This window comes from Lissotriton vulgaris, chromosome 3_1, assembly GCF_964263255.1.
Source record: "Lissotriton vulgaris chromosome 3_1, aLisVul1.2, whole genome shotgun sequence".
Lineage (NCBI taxonomy): Eukaryota > Metazoa > Chordata > Amphibia > Caudata > Salamandridae > Lissotriton > Lissotriton vulgaris.
In genome coordinates this window covers 450,703,272-450,721,810 of record NC_141689.1, presented here as the reverse complement: position 1 = coordinate 450,721,810, position 18,539 = coordinate 450,703,272, and the positions used below count along the sequence as shown (strand labels likewise).

Sequence of the window (18,539 nt, the reverse complement as noted above, 5' to 3'; positions counted from 1 at the left end):
TTTTTCAGACTGCTGCAGCTGGCACGGGCGGCCGCCGCTAATGGAGGGACTGCTATGTATTCTATGCACAGATATGAATTCAGCAGCCCACATGCCTCGAACTGCAAATGCTACTTACCAGTATGCATCTGTTCTTGGCATGTAGGGCTGCTGACATTCATATCGCCCACCCTCCTCCCCGGCGCCTGTAGCAGCTGCAGTATGTATTCATATACACACATATGCTCATAGCATGGTCATCACTCACTTCTTCACTCCATCTCTGCCTATGGCTAAAAACAATCTGGGGATGGAGGCGATGCCCATGCGCACTGTAGTCCAGGGGAGGAGCCACCTATCTCGTGATACTTCGAAGACTCTTCCAGGACAACAATGTGCAATCATCCGGACCCAACACTAGGTGGCGGACTATGCACAGATATGAATGTCAGCAGCCCTACATGCCAAGAACAGATGCATACTGGTAAGTAGCATTTGCATTTCCTCGTCTGTAGCATTATGACACTAAGCCTATTTGAGGGCTTCTGGCTTGTTGGTGATATCCAATCTACCCTGATGGACATGCCCTTTGATGGCACTCGCCTTTTCGGCGCCAAGGCAGACTCTGAGTTTGAGTGCTTCAAGGAATCTCGAGCTACAGCCAGATCCTTGGGTCTCACTGCTATCATCCATCTCCCTCTGTCTGCCTTTCGTCCCTATGAAAGGGGCGCCCAGCCACGTCCTGTCCAGACCAGTCACTGAGTCATGCAAGCTGTCCAGCCTCTACATAACAGCGGGCGTGGGACCCAGTGTCCTCATGGGTTAGGGAATCAGCAGGCGGGTCAATCCACCCTTTCACCCTATGGAGGAAGCTGTATATACTATACTAAAATGAGGTATAGTGTGCACAGAGTCCAGTGGATCCCCAAAAGGAGACAGAGATAACAAGCATTGGAAATGCAATAGGTCTCGCATTAGAAAAGTTGGAGCCATTGGTCTTGTAAATGACAAATATTTTATTTATTTGTTGGTTTTTCAAAATAGCTAAATTGATAGCTTTGTCATTTACAATGCCAATAGTTAAAACGTTCGCGAATGTGACCCCTATAGCATTTGGAATGCAACATGTTTTGTATTTACATGACTTAGATGGAAGCTCTGGTCGTTAGGCCACATCTCTAGAGAGCGGGAGAGTGCAGCAGGGGAGAGAAGCACAGCAATGCAATAGGTCTCGCATTAGGAAAGTTTGAGCTTTTGGTATTGTAAAGGACACATTTTTTATTTATGTGCTATGTGCTTTATTTGAAAATAGCGAAATTAATAGCTTTGTTATTTACAATGCAATAGTTTTATCTTTCGCAAATGTGACACCTATTGTAACACAATATGTGTTTTAGCACTGAGTGGTGTGAGGGTGAGGGGTGTGAGGGTGAGGGGGTGAGGGGGTGTGAGGGTGAGGGGGTGTGAGGGTGTGAGGGTGAGTGGGTGTGTGAGGGTGAGTGGGTGTGTGAGGGTGAGTGGGTGTGTGAGGGTGAAGGTGTGTGAGGGTGAAGGTGTGTGAGGGTGAGGGTGTGTGAGGGTGAGGGTGAGAGGGTTGTGAGGGGGGGTGAGGGTGAGAGAGGGGGGGTGAGGATGAGTGAGGGTGAGAGTGATAGGGTTGTGAGGGTGAGTGAGGGTGTGTGAGTATGAGGGGGTGAGGGTGTGAGTAAGACTACCAAGAGGACTTCTTAATAAACTCCAACTAGTCCAAAATGCAGTGGCCTACACGTCCGACAGGTGAGGGGCTCTGAAGGGTGGCGAGGCGGTGTCCAGACGCCCTAATGAGATTTGGTAGCTGACGAGCTTCTGAGTGGGGATGCGGTCTCACACGCATTGGCCTAGCGTTTATGCAGACTCCGTGTGTGGGAGGATTTTTTTTTTTAAAGGGTTGGAGGTGTTCAATGGAGATGGCGCGGATACAACATTAAGGAATGAAGATTAGAAAGGGAAAGTACCAGGGTCCTAACGTTTTAGGACTATAGATGGAGAGGGCAGAGCAAACACCAATGTGCAGACTGTACCTGGCAGCAAAGCTCAGACTTCTTGTCTGGCGCGAGGACAGAAGAGCAGTGGTTATAGATGTAAAGTGTCCGGATGCCCCGGATTTCCTGGCACACCTACCCCCGTGTATTTTAAGTGTCTGTCCTTGCAGTTGTATGTGAGTGAACCGCATGTTCTGGTTTGGGAAGAGGGTCGACCAATCACTCACGGGGGCAATATATAAGCCCCCGTGGCCTGCCCTCCAGCGGATCTGAATATTCTGTAGGGGTGCCACGACGCAGCCCCAATGGAGACTGTGTGGGCCCCTTCACTGCACACCACTGCGTAGCCGCACATTAAGGCACTGTGAGCAACGCTGTAAATTCCACGCACTGGCCGGTGGCGTAGTCGCTGTCACCGGCCTTGAATTGTGAATTACAGCAATAATGAGGGTTCGGTGGGCCCTCCCCGGACCTTCCTGGCCCCGGTGTCCCTGTACCTGCTACACACCAGTGCACGCTGCGCCACTGGCGCTGGCTGAAGTGCAGTGACTGCTGTTTCTGCTCAAATTGTTGTGCCACCTTGGAGAACTCAGCTACATGTTCTCCAAACTCCTCTCCTTCAAACCTTTTTTGGAACCCTCAACCCCTCCCTGACGCCCGATATCTCTTGTGAAGGTGCTCTCCTAGCACCTCCCCCCCCCAACACACACACAGAGTTACACACACGAAAACAGGCAGACATGGACACGTGCACTCGCTCACCAACACCGGAGGCACGCACACACACGACTTTCTGGTCAAAGCTGCTATGAACTTAAAATGAAGGCCTGGCAAGTAACAGTAGGAAAGTGATATATATGTGTTCTGTTTCCAGCCCCAAGTTGAGCAGCTGCTGATATCTGGACGCCTTGGTCCAGGATAGCGCAATACAGTGTGGTGTGTCACTTATTCAAGGGGCCTGTTCCACACCACAATCGTCACAGGCTGCTTTACAGCACAAACGGGAGCATTATTAGTATTAGTATAATTGTTTTTGCTAATGTAGGCAACTTCCGTACAATCTGAAGAGTTATCAGAGGCCGGGCACCTTACAATTTCAACTCCATAAAAGATGCACACATTTTATTTTTCAAACAAGATGGCACTGCTTATTGAGTAGTTCCTTTCATTGGTGTCAATCACAATAATCAGGTTACTCAATTGTTGGGGGTTATTGGAGTCCTCGCATACAATTTAAGAGTGACATGGATCAAACAAAGTGAGCTGTCATCTTGCTTATCCAGATAGTATTTCAACAAGCATTTGCAATGCAACAGGTCTTGCATTTACGCAAGTTTAAGCTATTGGCATTGTAAATGACACTGCCTTTTATTTAACTCGCGTAAACGCGAGACCTATTGCATTGCAAATGCTTGTTTTACTTTTTCAACCTAGCAGTATATCTCTTGTTCTACCTCTTGTTCAGTATTCTAAATGCCTCTCGGAGCATCACACAACCAAACCAGCATTAAAAAGAAAATATTGTTGAGTTTCCACTTATAGTGTCTCTCTGGGGTTCTCTCTGCGTAACCACCACATACGTAAAGTGCCTGGACCCCGGGCCCCTCTTAGCTTTTTGTCTTTTGTCATACCAAAAGGTGCATGTCCCAAGAGCTCGCTAGTGTATGTACGTTTGTATAGGTAACTTTATACTCATTGACGGCAAGGATTTGCTATTATTTATTTTATTTATTTAAAAGGCTTTATATAGCGCTGGCTAGACCCGGAAGTATCAGAGCTCTTTACATGAGCATCAGTTCATGGTTACAGGTTACATCTTTACAAAGGTTACACAGTTATTAGAGCATGTCAACATAGTTACTTGTAAGGTCAAGATAAACAATTAGCACAAATACAAAATGGGAAAAGCAGGCAAGGAAAAAGATTCAGGGGAGGGGGAAGGAGCTGGGGAAGTAGACCGGTAATGAAGGCGGGAAAGAGGAGGGGAGGGTGAAGGACATTGCATGGAAAGAGAAGGGGAAGGGCGACTGGGACACAAACCGGTAGATGAGTCAAAGCAACGTCTGAAGTCCAGTAAGCTTTGATCCCAGGAGAAGTGGTATCACTTCCCTATCTCTGTTGTGGGAGGCTCCCTTTATGCAGTGGACTCTCTCACAGGAGTCTCTGAGACTCCAAGGCCTACATACTGGACCCTTCCCCAAAAAGGGGAGAGGGAGTTCTTTGGCAAGGGGTGCCATACCATACCTCAGCTGTGAGTGGCTCCATTGGCGCAGTGGACTCTCTCAGCAGGTACGCTAAGACTCCGGAGTATAAATATTGGATCTTTCCCCAACAAGGGGAGAAGGAGTGCTTAGTCAAAGGGCAGAAATGACAAGGGGCTAGGCAGACTAGCAGGCAAGGTGAGAGATTCATGGGAGAGTGGAAAGGATCTAGGGAGGTAGGCAAAGGGAGAAAGAGTACTAAATGGGAACAAATTTAATTAATGAGTTATTATATAGCGCTGGCTAGACCCGAAGGAATCAGAGCGTTTTACATGAGGGACAATAATGTTGCAAATTACATCAGTTAAAAGTTACATAAGTATCAAGAAAAACATTTAAAGAACATAGGGGACAAGGTGAATGGAGCAGGAAGGGTAAGGGGATAGGGTAAAGGGGTAGGAGGAAGACGGGACGTAGAGACGAGGGGAAAATCTGCCCAAGGTTCGGCTGGGTAGGTGACGGCAGGTAGGGGGAGTCAACAACCCATCTTCTCTTTAGCTATATGGTAGCTCCACCGGGCATCAGCTAAATCGCTAGGTCTCAACAGTCTGGGCAGGGTTCCACAGGTTCCAAGTCCTGATGTGTCAATGTGTTCAATGTCCAATTGTTGTCCCAGGGAAGTGAAACAACGTGTAGGGGACCACTATGGAAGCCATCTTGGGGTCAGGCAGGGGACTGTACTGTACACCCTGTACACTGGAGGCCAGCCTAAGGTTAGGCATCATGCAGTTAAAGTCAATATCCAAGACAGTGGCCACCAGAAAATAACAAATCCAGCGTGCACACACCATCACATGCACAGACAAGCACAAGCACACACAAATGTGAGCACACACTCTTATATGCACACTGACTTACACAGACAAGCACATAGCCAGAAACATCCAAGAACACAAGCACACATAAAATCCCATGCTCTAATACAAAAACACCCAAATAGATCCACACGCAAAACCATCACATGTACAGACACGCACAAGCACACACAAATGCTCTCACTCTCATATATACGCAGACACGCACAAACGCACATACATAAACTATCACAAAAAAAACACAAGCACACATACAATCACATGCTCCAGAACCAAAATACCCTAGGACGTACACACAAATACATGCACACACACACACACACACACACCATCTCACGCACAGACATGCACAAGCACACAACAAATGTGTACACACACTCTCATACGCGAACAGAGGGCGCACATACAGAAACATCCAGACGCACAAGCACACATACAATTCCATGCTCTAATTCAAAAACACTCAAATACATGCACACACCATCAGACATAAGCACACATACAGAAACATCTGCGCGCACAAACACAGGCATACATAGAATTGCATGCTCTAATACAAAAACACCCAAATACATGTCAACACCATCACACGCACAGACATGCAGAAGCACACACAAATGTGAACATAGTCTTTCATACACGCACAGGTGCGCACACACACACACACACACACACACACACACACACACACACACGTGCGTCCATGGGGAGGCCTAGATCAGCTCGTGCTGGCAGTCAAATGAGGGGCCCCAGCTCTCCATAGAAGGCAATAGGCACCCAATCTTTCAGGTGGCAGTTGATTTCTGGTTCCAATGTTCCCTCAAAGCGTCCACTGCTTAGTGAGGCAAGTGCTGTCGCTCTCTCAGCGCACAACGTCGTGGGACTCAATGCAGTGCAGTCGCTATAGTGGCCAGTAGACCTCTCAGTAATCCACTGCCACTTCAGCCCCTCACCTTGGTCTCCCACTTGCTAGTGCCAGGACTCCGACCCGTGCGTCACAACTGTCAGCACGGGAGGTGCGGAAGGGTAATAGATCGTCAGGAGGGTCCGTGATATTCTTGATTCCCCCGGTGTCCCCCCACAGCAGCACCGTTCTTTTCGCTGCATCGCCAAGCCTCAACGCGCCTCTCAGCCACTCCAATTTTCAGCGGCTCTGGTCAGCAGTATCATTGTCCAGTAGTCGCTGTCAGCACATCCAACTGCAGGGTCCAAACGTGCAGTTCAGCGATCTGTATATTGCCCCACTGTTGTTTGAAACCCGTTAATATGAGAAACTTCCACCTGCGGTAATGCGAGCACAATACATACCTTCCAGGCAATGGATTGATATAGATAGTGGTTTCAGAGCCAAGAAGAACAATACGGATGATAGTAGTCAACCCTGTATGCTGCATCTTATTTGTGAGGAAGCCTCTGCAGTTCACCTGAACCACGAATGGAGGTCAGGTGCTTTCTCACAGTTTGGTCGTTGCTAGTCACACACTTGGTGCACGTCTGCCCTTTTGAGGTGCTTCACTGCCCAGAAATGCAGCTGGTCTGGATCCTATCGTTATACTCCTTTTCCAGACAGTGGCTGTTGAGCCATCGCTTAAAGTCTAGGAGCTGGTTTGAGGTGGTTCCTTTTTAATTTCATTTTCTAACTGTAGTGCAGACACAGCCTTTGTGTAGGCGATGTCTGTCACAGAGGTTTTGATGATGTTGGCTCTAAGCAGGAGTATCCAAAACATGGTCACAAAGAGGTGTGAAGACTCTACATCCGGCTGACAGTAAGCCTTCTTGAAATAGCAGCGAGGGAAAAATAAAACGGGCAATGCCTAGAAACGTCCTCACTCTTAACAACATAAACTGCTGTCTTATCTCCCACTCCTTAACTATCTACAAAATGTTACTGCTCTAGAAGAACTAATCAGCGATTCTCTACTAAAAGCTACTAGTAAAACTTCTAAGGGTAACCCTGTCTCCATACTCCCACTCTTTCGTGTCTTGGACTCCTCATCAGCTCCAGGAAGGCAGGCAATACACTTCCATTGTCTGGAGAAACTGTATTCAATCCTTCATTTTGTGCCATGTCAAACCAGGGGCTATCCGGGATTTATCTCACTGATTCCAACAATCCTACTCTTGCCACGACATGAAGTCTTGCAACTAGGCACCCCTTGCGTAAATGTGCTTCACACGACCAACAAAAAGAAAGGGAGTTTAGAGGAACTTTAGCTAGGCTCGCCCTCCAAATACTAAGTTAAACAAAAAGGTCTCTGTTTCCAGATACCTAAGAGCCTTGCTAGATAGCAGTCAGCACACACTGGGGTTGACTGTGGAAATATGTTATTGTGTACAAAAAAAGGAGAATTGCTCCTTTTTTAGGTGTCCCCTCACTCACCAGGGTTGCCCCACGGTGACATGCTTCATCATTGGGGCCATCCCAGTCCTCTACGGGCTGGGGCGTGCTGCGACTTGCGAAGTTACGTAGGAGCACTTTATAAGACTATGTGTGGTGCATGTGTATTGTGGGAGTGGACTATATGATGTGTGTTAAAAATACCTGCCCAGTAGGTATACAATAAACTTTATTCTTGCCTCTAGGTGGTAATATTAAAAACGGGGTGGAAAGATAGGCTGCCCTAAACGTAATGTGTCCAGATGTACCTATCAACTCCTATAGTCGACATGTTTCGTGCATACCCCAAGCACTTCTTCTGGACTACACAGGGACCAGCCCTGTGTTCGCCACTCCTTAGCTCTTCAATGAAATATGACTATTATGAGAATGAGTGTCTGAGACTACTAGCCGACCAACGGAATTATGAGATCCAGAGGGTAGATCCGACAGAACGCCTAAGAATTGAAATTGCAGGAATGGTGGAAGAGTGTCTGATTAACGACTGGCTATCCAAAAAGGAAGCAGACTTTCTGGACAATAAACACCCAAGGACCCCGTATTTTTATACAATTCCAAAGATCCACAAAAGACTAGTGAAACCACCTGGGAGACCTATCGTCTCAGGGATCGGATCAATTCTAGAGCGAAGTTACGTAGGAGCAGTCAGGTATTTTTAACACACATCACATAGTCCACTCCCACAATACACATGCACCACACATAGTCTTATAAAGTGCTCCTACGTAACTTCGCAAGTCGCAGCACGCCCCAGCCCGTAGAGGACTGGGATGGCCCCAATGATGAAGCATGTCACCGTGGGGCAACCCTGGTGAGTGAGGGGACACCTAAAAAAGGAGCAATTCTCCTTTTTTTGTACACAATAACATATTTCCACAGTCAACCCCAGTGTGTGCTGACTGCTATCTAGCAAGGCTCTTAGGTATCTGGAAACAGAGACCTTTTTGTTTAACTTCACACAACCACACACAGCACTAGGTTCTGGGTGTCACTTCAAAGCAGAACTTTACACAAGTAGGGTCAGTTGACTACACTTTTCCCGAACTTGGAAAAGGTATTTTCGGTATCTTCAAGCTTCAGAAAATCAGTAAGCAGTCTCTACTGCTTCATATCAGCAACTCAGGACATTATCAGTAGTTTTATGGCAATAAATAGAACACGATTTGTACACCAGGTCACAGAAAAAGGTCCGGACCTTGGAATAACCATGGACATGCATAGACCTCAGCACAAACGCTGTGATAGCATGTCAGCTGGGCCAGCAAAAAGTCAGAATACCAGTTTCATGTAGTCGGGTCACTCAGGGCAGTGATACATGCTTGTGTACCTGCCACTGGTCATTCCTGTTTCAACAGTTACCTACCTATCACTGTAGTTCTTTTGCAAGGGTATGCTCCCCAGATTCCTAACTGAGCCTCTCCTATTTGAGGGTTGACCTCATATCTAAAGCTGAAAAATAGCTAAAAGAAAAAGACAATTGGAACTGAAAAGTAAGCCTCGCTCACCCAACAGACCAGATTTAAAGAAGACTGCACATCATATGGTACTGGTAAACTAAAGCTGACCCAGTCTTCAGGTGAAGAAAATATTTTTATTTCATTTTGTTGCATCGCCACCAGCATAACGTTTCGGCCTGCTCAAAGGCCTTGGTCACATGACGCTAGGGGTGGGACAGACTGTTTTTAAAGTGCAAGTTCTTTTGCAAGGGTATGCTCCCCAGATTCCTAACTGAGCCTCTCCTATTTGAGGGTTGACCTCATATCTAAAGCTGAAAAATAGCTAAAAGAAAAAGACAATTGGAACTGAAAAGTAAGCCTCGCTCACCCAACAGACCAGATTTAAAGAAGACTGCACATCATATGGTACTGGTAAACTAAAGCTGACCCAGTCTTCAGGTGAAGAAAATATTTTTATTTCATTTTGTTGCATCGCCACCAGCATAATGTTTAGGCCTGCTCAAAGGCCTTGGTCACATGACGCTAGGGGTGGGACAGACTGTTTTTAAAGTGCAAGTGCATGGTTATGAACACACATGATTGGTTGAACTATAGTGCATGGTAGTAAACATAGAAAACATTTCAATGACCACGTTTAAAAAGCCAGTAAATGTACAATTTTAAAAAATGTTAAAAAACAGATTTACATATGTACAAAGGTCAAGATGGAATTTATATACATTATTTCATTCCACGTGCAAAAGTAATCTCTATATATCTAAAAAGGGCTAATATTGGTGAATCTTGTCACAAGTGAAGAAATGGCAACTAGTAGGAATCGCAACAATGTACACTGTCCCAATCTAATTCGTGTTGCCCACATTTCACAACATTCAAACCATGCCTTGTGGCGATTGTTAATGTAATATAACCAAAGTGTGTGAATGTTGGATAGTTTTTTTAACCAAGAAATGTGTTCCGGCAGAAAGCCGATATTCATAGACATAATTATCACCATGTCAACCATAATGTGAAAACCAAGAGAAAATAAAGCAAAGGGTGTCGTGAATAGTGATGACACAAAATAAATAAGTAACATTAAAACACCTCCCTTGATGGATGATAGGAGTATGATCAAGTCATCATCATGAATCTTGTATCAGTGCAGGGAGGCTGTGGCAGCATTATAAACTTTTTAGACAACATTAGGACATCAGCATACAAATAATAAAACAGGTTTACAAAGATTATGTATATGGATATCCATAGAAAGGCCATCTGGCATCTAAAGATGAGTATAGAAATCCACACTGGTGTTTAAACCATGTGGTGTCTTTATATCTAGATCAAGAATATATTTGGTCTCAAGAGCCCTTAGGATAGCTTCACGGTTACCACCTCTGCGAAGAGGAGGGACCGAGTCAATGGCAAAATATTTCAACAAATGGCTATGTTTACCATGGTGTTCCTTAAAATGACGTGCCACCGGGTAGGTGGGGCCCTCAGTGTTGATGGCCCTGATGTGCTGGAGTATCCTTTTGTGCACCTGCAACTTGGTGCTACCCACGTAACGCAGGGCACACGGACACTCCAGCACATACACTGTGAACTCTGTTTTGCACGTTAATTGCTTGGTGATAAGCTAAGGAACATCAGAAAAAGGGGTTAAATACTCGGTCATATTCATGCCATGCCTGCAAGCCTTGCAGGTCAAACAATTTTTAAAACCTTTGACGGCCTTGAACCAGGGCGTTGATATCACAACCTCCGGACTGGATTTGACCAATGCTTCGCTAAGGGAATAAGCTTTCCTACAAGAGATGTCCGGTCTAGCTGGCATTGTATGACCAATCACTGGATCAGACTTAATGAGATTCCAGTTTTTGGAAATGATTTTCCTTAATGCCTGAAATTGACGATTGGAAGTTAATATTAATCTGACAGGTTGATCAGTATTGTCTGTCTCCTTATTTATAGATCTCCTGGGTTGTATGGCTGTCTCCCTAGGCATAGCATTAACATATATATATATATATATATATATATATATATATATATATATATATATATATATATATATATATATATATATATATATATATATAATAATTTTTTTGATAATCAACTTCATTGGATTTATAACAGGAAAAATTCATTGGTTGCAGTTCAATAATTATTGGAAGGAACATGTCAGGACTGATTGCCGACAAGGAGAGGGGCGGTCCATCAGGGTATAGCACAGCAGTCCATACAGTAATTATAGTGATTCCTGGATTAAAAGGAAGACAGATCATCATGGTGGCATCATATTAAACCATTTACCCCACACTTTTCTGAATAAGTCAGGACATCCCCGGGCTTCAAATGGGGTTTCCTCCTGGATCCCACACCAGTCCACTCCCCTCCTCCATCTCTGCACATTAGGTGCCTTGGCCACGGACCAGTGCGCTGCTATGTCTCTCTTGGCCACCGCCACAGCTGTCCCCAAAAGGCGCTTGTCCATCCTAGAGCCATCCAAGCCATCAAACCCCCCCAGCAGCATACGCATTGGATCATTGGGAACCTCCCATCCCAGGGCCTGCGTAAGTTCAAGCTCCACCCCCTCCCAAATGGCGCCAGCACCGGACAGCACCATACCATGTGATAAAAATCAGCAGGGGCAAAGGCACATTGTGCGCATGCTGGAGAGGGCTTCAACCGGGCCTGAAGTAGACATGCCTGGGTGAGGTATGCCGCATGAAGGTAATACAGTTGGACCAGGCGAAACTTGGAGGATGTGGTCAAGGTTTTGGGCCTCATGAGGGCATCCCTCCAATCCACCTCTTCTAGGTAGCCAGCCAACCCTCCACCAAGCCCTGAGCCGATCTAGAGAAGCGGGACCATTATTTACCAGGGACCGGTGTATGCGGGACACTCCCCCTCTACCTAGGTTCCCCATCAATACCTGAGCCTCCAGCGGGCTGAACTCTGGAAGGGAGACAGGAGGTGAGACATGCGTATAGAGGGTGTGTCTAAGTTGCAGGTATCTATAGAGTTGGGAGTGAGGAAGGGCGTGGTGTTGCTTCAGGTCTGCAAAGGGGCGGATGTGGTCCCCCACCCAAATATCTCCAAGCACTGAAACTCCAATGAGGTCCCACCGTCGGAACCCCTACAGGGACGAGACCTTCTGCATCCAGGACACATGCCAAAGTGGCGTCTGTCGAGTGAGTTTCCTGTCCCACCTCACGTGACGTAGGGCCGTGCGCCAGGACAGAAACACCGTCCTGGTGACCGGGGGCATAGCCTGTGGCACTGGACTACCGTATAAAAGCGCCTGGACCTGCGTGAAGTCCGACATACTGAGTTCCACGTGATATGCAGGGTCGGACCAGCCGCCTGCATACCAGTCGTGCATGACGATAAGTTTCGTGGCTAGGTAGTAGAGGTGGAGATTGATCACCCCCATCAAAGGGGGGACTACGACAGTGTGCCAGGGATAAGCATGGTCTCCGGCCTCCCCAGAGAAACCGGGTGAGGGCGCCGTCAAGCTCACGAAACCAACTACTCAGAAGATGGATAGTAATGTTCTGCAATATGTAAAGGAAACTGGGGAGGACCATCATTTTGAAGAGCGCGCTTCTGCCCAGGAGGCTTAGGGGGTGGGTTTGCCATCTCTTGAGGTTCGCCTTCATCCTGACGACCAAAGGCGTAACATTCAAGGCCCACTCAAGCTCCGGTAGAAGAGCTACCCAGACGCCAGTCATAGCACTCTCTGGAGGGATGCAGTGGGACCAGAGTGGACTTTGCCGCGTTAAGGCAAAGCCCAGAGACCCGCTCTAAATCAGAAAGGACCTTCAGGCACCTGGGGCCAGAGCTTTCCGGGGTTCGCAAAATATAGCAGTACGTCGTCTGCATATAGTGCTATCTTGTCCATTTGGCTCGAGTCCCAGGCCCAACCCCGGATAAGTGGGTCCTGCCGGATGAGCGCCGCCAGGGGCTCCATCGCTAACGCAAACAAGAGTGGTGAGAGGGGGCACCCCTGACGCGTGCCCTCCGGATCGGGAAGGCCTCAGAGAGCTCTCCTTTAATGAGTACACGGGCTCTGGGATTAGTGTAGAGAACTTTAATCAGATGGCGGAACGAGGGACCGAAACCCATCCTGTCGAGCACATCCTGCAGGTAATCCCAATTCACTGTATCAAAGACCTTCTCAAAGTGTATAAAAAGCAGTGCTAGGTACGGGGTTAGCCGATCACGGTGGGCCAGAGCCAGGTGGAGACGACTGATGCAGTGGCGAGTGCCCCTAGCCGGCATGAACCCGCACTGGTCGGGGTGGACCAGGTCCTGCAGGAGGGGTTGGAGTCTCTGAGCCAAGACATTGGCGAAGAGCTTGATCTCCGTGTTGATCAGTGAGATCGGACGGTAGTCCACACAGCTCAAGGAGGGCGGCTGCGTCTTCGAAATAGCCACTATCGTGGCCACATCCAACTCCGGTGGGAATGTTCCAGTCTCTGCCACATGACGGAAGAGGTCCAGCAAATGGGGGGGGCCAAGATATCCCGAAAAGCTGCATAGTACTCCTGAGGGTGCCCATCGGGACCAGGCGTTTTACCAGGGTGTTAGAGCGACATGGCGTCCTGGATTTCCTCCAGGGTGAAGGGGCGGTCCAGAGCTTCGGCAGTCTCCTGAGAGAGACAAGGCAATTGGGTGCCAGTCCCGTCCAGCAGATCAGCCTGAGGAACTCCCGGGGGACGATCAGTGTAGAGGTGCGCATAGAAGGTAGCAAAAGTTTGCGCGTTGGTCGCGGACATCACTTGGAGGGCTCCAGTGTTGGAACGAACCTCTGGAATAATACGGTTGACTTTGGGATAGGACACAAGGTTGTGGAGGAGCTTACCATTGTTATCCCCCACCCATAAACGCGAGCAACCGACGAGCACCAGAGCATCTTGGCTGACTCCAACGAGATCCATCGGATCTCCTCGCGAACTGCTGCCAGTTGCCGGGAAGAATCCCCCCGATCGCCAGGGAGTTGAGCAGCCTCTAGCTGCGCCGCCCGGGATTCCAACTGTGAAAGCTGGGCCGTCTGCTCCGATCGCTTTGCGTGGACCAACCCTTTGGCCACTTCTTGGACAACGGCCTTGCCAGCCTCCCACAGCATCCCTGGCGAGGGAACCGAGCCCGCATTGGTGGAAAAATAGTGACAGAGCTCCTGACCACATGATTCCACTAACTCCGAGTCCTGCAAGAACCAGGCGTTCAGCCGCCATATCGCTCGCGGACCCGTCAGAGGAAATCCTAGCTGGAGGGAGGCGGGAGAGTGGTCCGAGATCCCCCTGGGCAGGATCACCAGAAACCTGCTGGCAGTCTGTGGCCGGCATCAGGAGAAGATCAATATAAAGAATATATTTAATGATCCAGTCTACTGTATGGGAAATGACTCTAAGGTGATTGCAGAAACTGTTGCTGGAGAACCATTGTTAGGTGATTTTACTATGAAGTTTAAAAATGTGCACATCATCCATTCTTAAGAAGGATGCCTTTATCACTGCTAATGACACTTATTGCCAAAACGACAGACCAGAATGATGCATGTACTTGATGGAAGGAATCCATGTGATTGCAAAATGAATGATTAAACCCATGTCAGAGAGATTATCCTATGCAGTATACATCTTATCTTTTATTTTTCCTTTACTTCTATTTTGACAAAATGAATACAGTTAGATTTAATAAGTGCTCCCATAGTATCATATTCAGATATGTTTACATAATGATATAGGAGCTATTGTGCATTTCCCACTAAATACTTCAGCAGACAGACAGTAGGAAATGATCAAAAAAGGTAACAAAATAGGTTCAGAAGTAGTGGATCAAATTGGTTTTGCCATTCACACACTATGGGGCTCATTACAATGTTGGGAGAAAGCCTTCTCCTGTCATCGTCTCGGGACCGACCGACTTGTAGTCGGCAATTTCAACTGCCGAATTACGATGCGACCGACTGTTCTGTCGGATTCCCATTGTTTACTATGCAAGTTTGTGTTGTGCCCGAGAATCCGCTGTAACACAGGCTCTTACGGGGAAATGGGGTGGGTGTGTAAAACCCTGCACCCTGTTACAGGCACCCCATGGTGCCTGCTACACAGTGCAGGGTTTTACAGGGGTTTACCTTAGGTACCCCCTCAGCCACCAACCATAGGCCGCGGGTGCTAGGGGGCCCTGCCAGTGGTCTCCAAAGTCACTTTCAGACAGCCTTTCTGTGACGGAAAGGCCAGTGCAGAAAGGCTGTTGGAAAGTAGCATCGTAGTCTCAATGGCAGAAACTCTGTCCGTAGGGGGTTACAGTGCGGTTTCGACTGACAGGAATACTTCGCGAGTCGGTCAAAACTGAGTCGGAATGAAACTGCTGCTTACGTTCCGACCACGAACATCGTAATCAGGTGGGCGGACTGTAAACTGACCAAGTCGGTCGGGAGGGCTCCGACGCGGTCGCGATGACTCTGACTTTCAGGCTTTCCGCCCGACATTGTAATGACCCCCTTAGTTTTTTAGCATATATTTATCTCTCGCTGTCGCAAATATTGGATCTCTCATCCATGACAATAAAGATACATAAACATCCATATTTCTAAACTCAGCATGTATTTCAAAAATGCATCAGACTTGTTTTTCCATTGCTATGTGTTTGTTTCACACTCATTCTGTTCTGTTTGTTCTATTTTAACTTATTTGTCATTAATATATTCGCCTTTTTAATAAGTAGAAAAATAAAACACAGGACAGTTTATTTGAATCCTTCTATTAGTTTTCAATTGCAAACAGAATTAATATTTTACTAATGTTAATATTGGTTATTATATGGACAGTTCTTTATCTTCAGGAATGGGATGGCCTTGTAAGAATTTGTTTCGTCAGGAAGAACAAGACACTATCTGCTTCCTTTAAGTAAGTATCTTTTTGCCTGATGTAGGCATATATGTTGGTATTTGTGTTGAGATGAAGGGCAGTTTACGCTTTGCACAGCCCTGCATACCTTTGTTTTATGGTAATTAAAGCATTTAAAAAAGGGCGTAATGTTGTATATTCTGTGAACTATGTATATATGTCTTTGCAGTTGGGATTGCTGTCAGGCAATAGGAATACTAAACCATGTGGATGTTTTCCTAGTCTAATGTAGGAGGGAACAAGACATAATATTCTAGTGCTTTCCAGTATACTCAAGTTTTATTTCAAAGAAGGAACTTTAATAGTATTGCATAGTTTAGAAATTCCTAAAATTAATAATGTAATAAATGTAGATGCTTTAAAAAAAAGTACGTTTCATGCACCAGTTTCCATTCTGAAAACATATTGTCCGTTTGGATTGCATCTCATTTCCTGCTTAGATGAACAGTTAGCCTCTGTATGCCGTGAAACTGTAATTGATTTTATTAGACTAAGGACAACGAGCATGCAGGAGCATGGCATGAACATCGATGTATTTTACCCTGCATTTAAAGTATAACATTTACATCAGTATTTTTAACCTGTTTAGGTATTTACATTGTTTCTTTGAATAAGATTTGTGTCCAGTTGATTGAATCCTTCTCCAGTCTAAATTCTCAATCTAAAGGGGTTGTTTAGTTCATCAATTTCTTGTTGGATTTTTTTTAACAGGAAGAATGACATTAAGAACAGTTGGTACTTATAGCTGTACTTCTCCGGCAGAAGTGTGTTCGGTTTGGATTAAAGCCTCTTTCTAAAGTTTAATTTATTGGCAAAATTGAGTCTAAATTTTGCAGTTTGATATTTGCACTGGTTGTGTGGGCTTTCACGTGCACACATGTGCAAAAAAACATTACCACACTTTTTTCAAGATTAGATTATAACAATAATTAATTGGTAGAGTAAAAGTATGCCAGTGAAACTCCGAACTAAGCATACCTTACCATAATAAACAAGACCTTAATAATATTCGTTGACTATAACTACCAGATGTCTTAATATACTCATTCATATCACTTTTTGCCACTAAAATCTCTTGAACCGTGTCTATGATCTTTACAAATTTAGGGATTACATTTTTTTGACAACTGTCATTGCTTTCTCAGTCAGTTTGTTTATTTCATTATTATTTTGTGCCCAAATATATCACAGATGACAGGAGTACATTTTATTTTTGTCCGACTAAGTCAATCTTGAAAACTGAATTTTGCAGCGTGAATCTTTCTGGATTCACTATGCTGTGCATATTCCGCGGTCTTGTGGTTGGGTCCGGATTCGTAGTCTTTTCTTTGTTTTTTTTTTGTAGCCCTTGTGGGCGTCGGCGTCACACCTCCTCGGGTGCATTTCCGATGACGTCGGCATGCTTCCTGCGGAAGCTCCCACTCTTGGGCGCCATCTTCAGATTCTTTTTTCCGCGGTCGGGTCTGGATCGTTCCCGTTGGGCTCCAGACATTTTTGGAGAAAGTACTGAAAAGATTTGAAGTTGGAGAAGATATTGGAAGACAAAGACTGAAGAAGACTTCGCAGAACATTGACTAAGAGAAAAGAAGGAGAAAACCTCGAGAACTTCGACGATCGTCGACGTCCACGCGGTCAGGGAGGCATGAACGTTCGAGGATGGACAACACGCCGTTCAAGTTATGCCCGAACTGCAGACACAAGTACGCGCAGAAAGACCAGCATCCGGGTTGCAACCTTTGCCTACCGGTAGAACACAGAAGCGAGGACTGCAACGCCTGCTCCGTCTTCGCCCCAAAGACCCTTCGTGTGAGGAAGAGCCAGAGGGTAGCACACGCCACCCTCGAAGGGAAAGCCCCGACGCTATCGCTGTACGAGCTGGGGATGTCCTCAGAGGAAGAGGACAACGCTGCCACGGAAAACGACAGCTACACGATCGTAGAGACCGATTACAAGAAGACACCTGATAAGGCAGGAGACTCTACGTCCCACAAGAACACGAGAGACTCTGAGTCTAGAAAGTACGAGGGCAAGAGCCCGAAGGCGCCGACGCAGCGACATCTGCCGTCCGCGACCACAAACAGGCCCAGCGGATCCTCGGAGAAGGAGTCCCTGACGCCGAGAGCTGTTGAACAGCAGAAGGTGTCGAATATCGTCGCCGAAAGGGACCGATCGACGTCGAGGGAGAAAGACCCTAAAGCCTTGGCGCCGTCCAAGGACCCGAAAGCCAGTTCGACGTCCAAGTCATCGACGCCGAGAATCTCGCCGCCGAGCCAGGCGACGAAGAGAGGGGCCGAACGTTCCGAAGCCGAAAACGCGGCCGAGATGGAAAGGAAAAAACGTCGGCTAGAAGCCGAAATGGCAAGCCTCTTGCAGCGGAGAAAAGATTTCGCCGCCGAGATGAGTGCCTTCACGATTCCACACAAGACCAAGCACGCCGTGCTAGATCTGGTCGAAGAGGAATAAGAACATGTCGACGGACATGGGCCTAGCGACGAGATGGTCGACGACCAGGAAGGTGAAGAGAATCCCTACGAGGATTACAGCTATGAGGAGGAAGAGGGCAGTAGGTTGGACGCCGAGTCGGCCACCTCTGACCCACACGAGGAGGATTACCTAGATGTCGACACGAGAGCCCGGAAGAGGCGGTCGACTCATACCCCTCGAGTCCCTCGCCGCCGGACGACATCGGGGCATACAACTCGG

At 46.9% G+C, this 18,539-nt stretch overlaps 1 protein-coding gene across 1 annotated transcript in view; it reads left to right on the top strand.

Moving 5' to 3' along the window:
* The window catches only part of DIMT1 (DIM1 rRNA methyltransferase and ribosome maturation factor), a 177,820-nt gene that overhangs the window by 120,769 nt on the left and 38,512 nt on the right, over positions 1–18,539 (top strand). The window contains exon 9 of the mRNA XM_086960681.1: positions 15,772–15,836. Coding sequence (XP_086816807.1) covers positions 15,772–15,836 — 65 coding nt within the window. The remainder of the gene's footprint in view (positions 1–15,771; positions 15,837–18,539) is intronic.